The sequence below is a fragment of the Polypterus senegalus genome, unplaced genomic scaffold (genome assembly GCF_016835505.1).
Source record: "Polypterus senegalus isolate Bchr_013 unplaced genomic scaffold, ASM1683550v1 scaffold_8913, whole genome shotgun sequence".
In the NCBI taxonomy this organism is placed as follows: Eukaryota; Metazoa; Chordata; class Cladistia; order Polypteriformes; family Polypteridae; genus Polypterus; species Polypterus senegalus.
This window is the reverse complement of record NW_024382416.1, coordinates 1-7,974: the sequence shown is the minus strand read 5'-3', so window position 1 is coordinate 7,974 and position 7,974 is coordinate 1. Positions and strand designations below refer to the sequence as shown.

Here is a 7,974-nt window from a genome sequence, read left to right as displayed (position 1 = left end):
CCCATTATAAAAAAGAAGCGCAAGTGCGGAGGGGAGAAAAAAAAAAGAGAGATGCGGTAGTGAGCAAGAGAGTGAGAGAGAGAGCAGGCTCACTGCAGAGAAGCAGGCAACTAAAAGTAGAGCGCCGGAAGGAGTTTGTGGCCGACATGCGAGGAAGCAGTTTGAAGTGGTAGCTCCAGCTGAGAGATTTCAACAAGCTGGAGTAACCAAGAAAAGTTGACAGCTCGCCACAGAAGGCAGTGGGAGTCAGGGAGGCTTGGGAAGATTGAGCCCCAGCATGTGCGCCCTGGCCATTGGGGGAACCCGAGTCTTGGTCCGGTGAGGTAGCTGTACGTAGCCAGGGGACAGAAGGCAACCAGACCATGGGAAGGTCAGCTGCAGCTGCAAGTAGGGCAACACTCTTGTTCCAAAGCCTGTTGGGTTAAGCAGGGGAGTCACCAGTTAGACGAAGAAGGCACTGGGTGTTTGAAAAGGAACTGCTTCCAGCCTGTTGATTTTTAAGCTCATTTTAAAGGATTTATTTATTATGGATTTTACCCTCCACTTTCACCTTTTTTTTTTTTTTAGGATTATTTATTTATGGATTGTTTATGTACACTGCACTTTATTAGGGAACATTTGCTTTGATTTTCTTGTTAATAATAAAAGTACTGGACACTTTTACACCACCCCCTTGCTCCATATGTGATTTGTCTTCATTGAACAGCTCATTCGTTTACATTATTGATGGTGTTGGGTTCAAGAGGCTCACAAATTGGAAGATGGCGCATGCAGCAGAACCCGCACCATCACATCGTCTCATTGGAAAGCCTATAAAAGAGTGGAGACCAGATTTTGCTGTAGAAAATACCAGATACTAAAAAAGGAGAAAACATTAAAAAAAGACTACATGGTGATGGTAATATTGGACTAAGATCATAGATGTAGAAGAGAAGACTGCTAAAATCAAATTAGAAAATACTTAAAAAAAATTCAGGTGCTGGATTTTTTTATCAGCATTGGAATATATTTATTCAAAGTGGGCTAAAGTTTGCAATTATCACCTAAGGAAGAATTGAAGTGGCTTAGCTTCTTGTTTTTCAGTTCTTGAAAACATTTATTTAGTTGCATTTATTCAATCATACCCTTGGTTATTGTTTAGGACAGGAAAGACACACTCAAAGCACACATATATTCACACAGAAATAATAAAATACATTCAGGGATATATATATTTTTTCCACTAAAGACATGAGATATCAAAGCAATATTTATATAGTAGACTATTTATAATACATGTTTAATAGTACAACTCAGTTATATGTATGCAATGCACAATAATCAGTATTTTTGTATTCTTCATAACCATCTTGCCATTGGCAGCATTTTTGGACAAAAAGCAGTCACAAGTTCCAGTGACTTAGGGTGAAGGGTTTCCACAACATTGTATGTTGAGAAAGAATGCCCCGCTACTGCAGTTAGTTTTCTAATAATATGTGTGGACACCTGGTGATGTGTGCCAGACCCCTGCTGTTGGCATAGGGTCTGTGATGCTGCTGTTTAGCCTGTCACTGCCATGCATATGAGATTTTTGTCCTCTCATTCATTTATGCATTAGGGTGCTCAAGACTCCTCACTTTGGTGGGTCTAACCACATTCCATGCAATGATCTTGAAGGATAATCCACCTTCCCACACTCCTCCAATTCTCCCTCAAAGTCAGAGATCTAAACATATGGCTGTCATCATCTTTACTGGGGCATGTATGATCCCTAAGCATCCAAACTTCCAGCAGTGAGTCAATAACATTTTCAAATGTCTTTAATACCCATTGTGGGAAAGTCTAGGGTGATTATATTGCACACGTCATTTGCACGTATGCTGAGCTTGTAATCATTTTCACGCCCTATCATGACATATCCATTCTGCAAGTTTCAGATGCATATGATGAGTCTAGTAATTTTAATGACAGTGTAACTATATATAGAAAGATCTAACAGCTATGACAAGAAGGAGATGCATTACAGTATAGATTTCACTTTAGAATTCTTAATAGTTTCTGCTACTGTGCATCTACAAGGTTAGTCTTTACTCATTTAAAAGACTCAGATAACTGAAAAGACGCTTTTACTTGTATTTAAGGTTGTAGTTAAGGTTTATCTTTTGCTGTTATTATTGACTTCTTTGTTAGAACTGCTTTTATTGTAATACACATTTTACTTTGGGGGCACTCCACATGTGTTTATATTTTTTGGCCTAATAAACAGCATATTGATCTGATATTCATCTTGTGTTGCATGACAGTAGCTAATATCTATTTAGCTGGAATGTATGGTAGGACCGAAATCACTCTATTACAGGGCAACCAAAGTCACTTGAGCCAATCAATCAATTAATGCGACCTGAACCAGAATAAAAGCAGTTGTATAAAAGAAAATCTAGAATATTTTGGCCTCAACCTTCAATTTGATGTTTATAAAACTGTGATGTAAAGTGGTTGTCTAGGACAAGGGCACTATCAGGCAATACCAGGACTTCACAGCACAAAAAGAAGAATACCACAGACTGCCTGCGGGTAATAAGAGCCCCATTCCAGCCGAAGAAGTTCTGCATATGCCAATGTGGGGCCATGAAGACTACTCGGGCACAGTAAGCTCTATGTGTGTGCCAAGTACCACAGAAATATACAAGGCAGAGATTTGCATGAAACGTTGCTTCAGGACTCTAGATGGCAAATGACACAACATTTACTAGGGTTACAATATAAGAAATTTGACAAACTATAAGAGACCATTCAGTCCATCAAGCCCGATTGTTTAGCTAATTGCTACTGTAAGCTGTTCCAATATATCATCCAAATACTTCTTAAAGGTTGTCAAAGTTTCTGCTTCAGCTCCATGTGTTAGTACTTTGTTTCAGATTACCACACACCTTTGCATAAGTGCTTCCTAACTTCAGTTCTAAATGCACTTCCCATAAATGCTGTCATAGAGCACATGATTTACCATTCAGTTAAAAAAATTTAAGAGCTAGGTTACATCCTCACCTTGTCTTCTCTACTCAAGACTAAACATTTGTAATTCTCTGGGCCTGCCAGATTAGGACATGTCCTAAATTCCTGGGATGAACTTGGTTTGATCTCCACTGCGTAGCTTCAAGTGCTGCTTTGTCTTTCTTCTAACGGGGTGACCAGAACTGCACACAGGACTCCAGATGGGCTCTCACTAATTTATTGTATAGTCTGAGCATAGCACCCTTTCATATTCAACAGTTTTAATGATATACCCTAACATTTTATTTTCCTTTTTAATACCTTCTGTACATTGCATAGGCCAAGGCTGGGCAAAGTCAGTCCTGGAGGGCTGCAGTGCAGGCTGCAGGTTTTTGTTCCAACCCAGTTGCTTATTTAGAAAACAATCCTTGCGAATAATTTAATTTCTTGGCTTGTTGGCGCTTTAACTCTACCATGTCAGGTCCTTCTCATATCCTACATTTTTTTTCCTTTCCAAGGATATCATCCAAATAATTTGAACTCTAAAATGGATGAGTAATTCTCAGTTCTTCACTTTGTTCTCTTCACTTTCCTTCCAAGTATTTAATTAAATCAAACAGTGCGCGATAAAAACACACCAGTGTAAATGGAAACAAGCTAAATGGAGAAACGCTGGGATTCTTTTGTTATTTGCATCTAACTGCTAATGAGGAGCCATTAAAAACCAAGAATACAGCTGTTTAAGGCTAAAATAAGCAATAAGGGTTGAAAATCTTTACAAGCGTGACAACTATAATGAAGCGAAAGTGATACTTGAGCAATGAGTGCTTCTTTTTAAGCAATTTTGTTGGAACAAAAACCTGCAGCCACTGCGGCCCTCCAGGTGTGACTTTGCCCACCTCTGGCATAGACAATGGAAATGCTTTATCAACATAAACCCCTAAATCATTTTCAGAGATATCTCTGGGTTGCCTGACTATCTACTGAGATGGAGTAATAAAGACTGGGGTAAAAAAACACCAGACCAGGACAACACTTACAGGTCTGTAAGTGGCAAAGAGGACTGTGATACCTTCACAGAAAGCAGGTCAGAAGGGAGCTATCTTGTGCTCCTGTCTCATTAAGGGTAAGTGAAGACTCAGGTTGCAGGAACACCAGGAGCCAGTGAAAGATGGTCTAGTCTAGTCATCCAGAAATAAAATGAAGGCTGCTCTAGCCATGAAACTAATTCCAGTTCTGGAGTATGACTAACCCCAGGATACGATTTAAAGTGCCCCTGGTGCCAGAACTCCCAGAGCATAGTATTGGGAGGAGAGTAGGGTGAATGTTAAAGTGTCAGGAGGAAGAGAATCCAGGTTCTGGTGTGTGATATTGTGATGGGCAAGCTACCCAATGGGTTACACTGTTTAGGCTTTCCCAGACAAGAGGTAGGTTTGTTTTCTACTATTTATTGTGTCTTTGATATTATACTTTGAGTTTGTCTGTTTAGTAAAGGTCCCATAGTCCTATATCTTTTCCTTCTTTGTTTTTATCTCTAGGTATAGAAGGCTTTCACAACAACTCCTAATATCACATCACTTTTAAGCTAATTGCAATTAGTTAAATTGTCCCTGGAGGTGAGGTAGAGCTTCTCAGAAATGCTGTATTCCTTGTTTCTAAAGGTTCTAGTCCGAGCTACATTTTATCACTTCAGAGACACTTGCTGTCACCAGCGAGTCATGAACTTGATCATTTCTGGCCTTGTTTTTGACTCTCACTTTCATGCTAGATATGAATAAGGGCAGCTGCTGCTTCACAGATTCTTTGTTTGATTTCACCACACCATACATCATACCACCCGTTAAATAGTGTGTTTGTGTCTATGTGTATGCAGTGCTGTCCTTCTGAATGGACTCCCTTAAAGTTGTCCGGTTCAAATCCTTGTTCATTTGTATTATCTCTTCTCCCCCAGAACCTGCAAGAAGAAAGGAGCAATTAATCAAACTCTTCTTTGCTCCACACGGTTGGGTCTTCTTTAACACATACACAAATGATAGTAGAAACTGGGTATCTTAGATACAAAAAAGAAATTAAACAAAATAAGAAACTTGATTTAAGTCATGATGAGGTCTGCAACAGGCAGTAGCTGTCCTGCAAGTAAATTTCACTTCTGGCATGCGTGTAATAAACATGTACTTTCCATTGTAATAATTGTCATGTGTGGGCAGTGTCATTGGCGGGGTTTCACTTTCTCCATTATTACAGAAAGACAAAAACTGAACAGGTATCAGCAATCTCGGTATTACCTGACAAGAAGCAACAATAGATTATAACAGGGCAAGGACTGCGCATACAAAAAGGGTGTTGGTGCAGAGCCGATGGTAGATGGAAGAAAAAATCGTCAAGGAACAGTGCCAGAGGAAGATTGCAGAATTGCAGGGGAAACTACGACAACTACTGGAGGAACCGGGTGAATTGGGATACATGCATGGACGGCAAATAAAGCTAAAGGATATTTCCGCATTATGTTCTACATGGGAGAGGACCTCACAAGCCTGTATAAGGAAGTGCCCTGTATCAAGGTATGGCTTGGTGTAACCCTCATAATAGCTTAATATTTAAAAAAACAAAAAAAGAAGTGTAATATCATGGATGGACATTTGATGAATTTTCTTTTCCATTCAGTTTATCATTTACATTAATAGTTGATTATGCATTTCTGTTTTTCAATGGAGCGTCTCATTTTTGGATCCGTCAATATGAAGGGTGCGCTGCAATGTGAGTTTTGTATAAGAAACAACTTTTTTATAAAAATAATTTCATTACAGCGAGCAGCACGGTGGCGCAATGGGTAGCGCTGCTGCCTGGCAGTTAGGAGACCTGGGTTTGCTTCCCAGGTCCTCCCTGTGTGGAGTTTGCATGTTCTCCTCGTGTCTGCATGGGTTTCCTCTGGGTACTCGGTTTCCTCCCACAGACATGCAGGTTAGGTACATCGGCGATTCTAAATTGTCGTCGGGTATGTTTGTGCGACACACCTGCAGTGTTGTTGCTGGGATTGGCTCCAACAGACCCCTGTGACCCTGTAGTTAGGATATAGCGGGTTGGATAATGGATGGATTTTATTACAGTTATCACCTTGATTCAGTTTGTGTGCTCTGTATCTGTTGTAGGAAAGTAGTGTTGGTCACTGCTCTGGATTACTTAGTTGTTTTTTCTCTTTAGTTGCTGCTCTCTAGGGATTGGCAGCACATTTAATAATCTCGGAGCAAGGGAAGTTTCTCAACAAGCAGAAGAACATAATCCTAACAATAAAAGCTTAATGTAGCAATTTCTAATAAAAACAAGAAAAATAAATTAAGACAATGATTTCACTTCAAGTACCATAAGGACACTGAGTTTAGCACATTGCTTCTCACAAGATGTTCAAGAAGATCTTATTGTGTCAGCTTAACTGCAGTAAAGTTATCCAATCCAGCAAGCCACAGACTAATTGTTAACATAGAACAGCCTGATTCAGTTTTTGGCTGCAGGTTTTATTTCTTCATTAATTTATTTTTATGTTTATATGAATTGATCAAGTTAAGTGCTGTTATACTTTAGATTCTAATTTAAATTAAACATTTTTCTTACTTGTTGCTTTGATTCAGAGGTCTATTTGTCCACCCAGAGGTACTGACCTTCTGCCTTCTGGTCAGTTAAACCAATCCAGTGAGATTTGACAGTTTTGCTGCGTGTCTTATTCAGTAAGAAGTTCTGATGAGAAAACAAATGTGTCTCTGTAAAAGAAGTGACTCTGTTACAAGTCAGTTATATTGCTGTACTTCACTACCCAATGTGATATTTTCTATTCACCTCCCTCTTCAAATGACTTACTGTGTTATCTTCACCAAGGTGAATGGCTTACCTGCTCCTCTTGGCTCTCTATGATCACCAGGTGACCCCCCATTGATGTGCAGTTATCACGACTGTCAGCCCAGGTCTTTGTATCATTGGCAAAGTAGTAACAGTTTGTGTTGAATGGCACCCAGCTCTCTGGGCAGAAGACACATTTCCTTTCTGTGAGATGAGAGAACAGAAAGCTGAACTCTGAAGACCACCAGAGTTCTGATGTCAGTGCTAAACTGAGCCCCTCAGGCAAATGGAAGGTCATGACTGGGGAACTGCTGATTAGCAACTTTGACATCCCCTACTGAGGACGTCAGAATTATGTTTTGGGAGGCAGAAGAGAAACACAACTATTGTCATGTGGTAAAGGGCCTGGAGAAGGAGAACCAGCTTGTGATCCATAAAGGATCCATGACAACAGTTCATGACTGCAACAAGTATGACCCCTGTTACTTAAATATCCGGATAGAAAGGAATTCAATGAAGTACAACTCACCTGGCATTGAAGCCCTTTGTATGGAACAATATTTGTCAAGAGATGTAGTCATTGCAGTGTGGTTCCCTTTGTAATGCTGAGTACCTCAACTGCAGCTCACTGATGTTCTGTGTCAATTCCATATTGTGCGATAGCAGAGTAGTGTGGTTTTGAATCAGGACTGTGTACTCGGTTTTCACCTCTGACAGATTCTTGTGTAATAGCTTCAGCTCTTCATTGGTGACAAAAAGTGTGTTCTGCAGTTTCTCCTCATTTTCCTTGTATTTAACTCCAGTAACAACTACATCATAAAAAAATATATGGAATTCAGACAGATTGTGCCAATTCTAGTTGATGAATTATCTTTAAGAAATCAACATTGAAGAAGACATTTGGCATTGTTGTAGGTCTCATTCTTGTATGCACTAAACCTCTAGTTGTATTTACATTATGCCTCCTTCAATCTTTAGCCTCTTTCTTGTTCAGCTCTTTCTCCTACTGCTCAATAGTTTTAAACATGTTAGCGTACTTTAATGGTGCTGAAATAATATTAAACGGTACCAAACCTATTTGAAAATACTAATGACAGAGTCTATTTATTATACTATTAAGGTGCTGAAAATAAATTAAACTGTGTTAAAATACTATTTTCAACTAATGAATAA

General features: G+C 39.4%; 1 protein-coding gene across 1 annotated transcript; it reads right to left on the bottom strand.

Moving 5' to 3' along the window:
* Positions 1-6,600: 6,600 nt before the first annotated feature.
* On the bottom strand, positions 6,601-7,393 carry LOC120521060 (C-type lectin domain family 4 member E-like). The gene is made up of 3 exons (XM_039742945.1): positions 7,331-7,393; positions 6,854-7,005; positions 6,601-6,702 (listed from the first exon to the last, which is right to left on the bottom strand). The coding sequence occupies exons 1-3, from the start codon at positions 7,380-7,382 to the stop codon at positions 6,601-6,603; spliced, it is 306 nt and encodes a 101-aa protein (XP_039598879.1). The 5' UTR covers positions 7,383-7,393.
* Between the last annotated feature and the right edge of the window lie 581 nt (positions 7,394-7,974).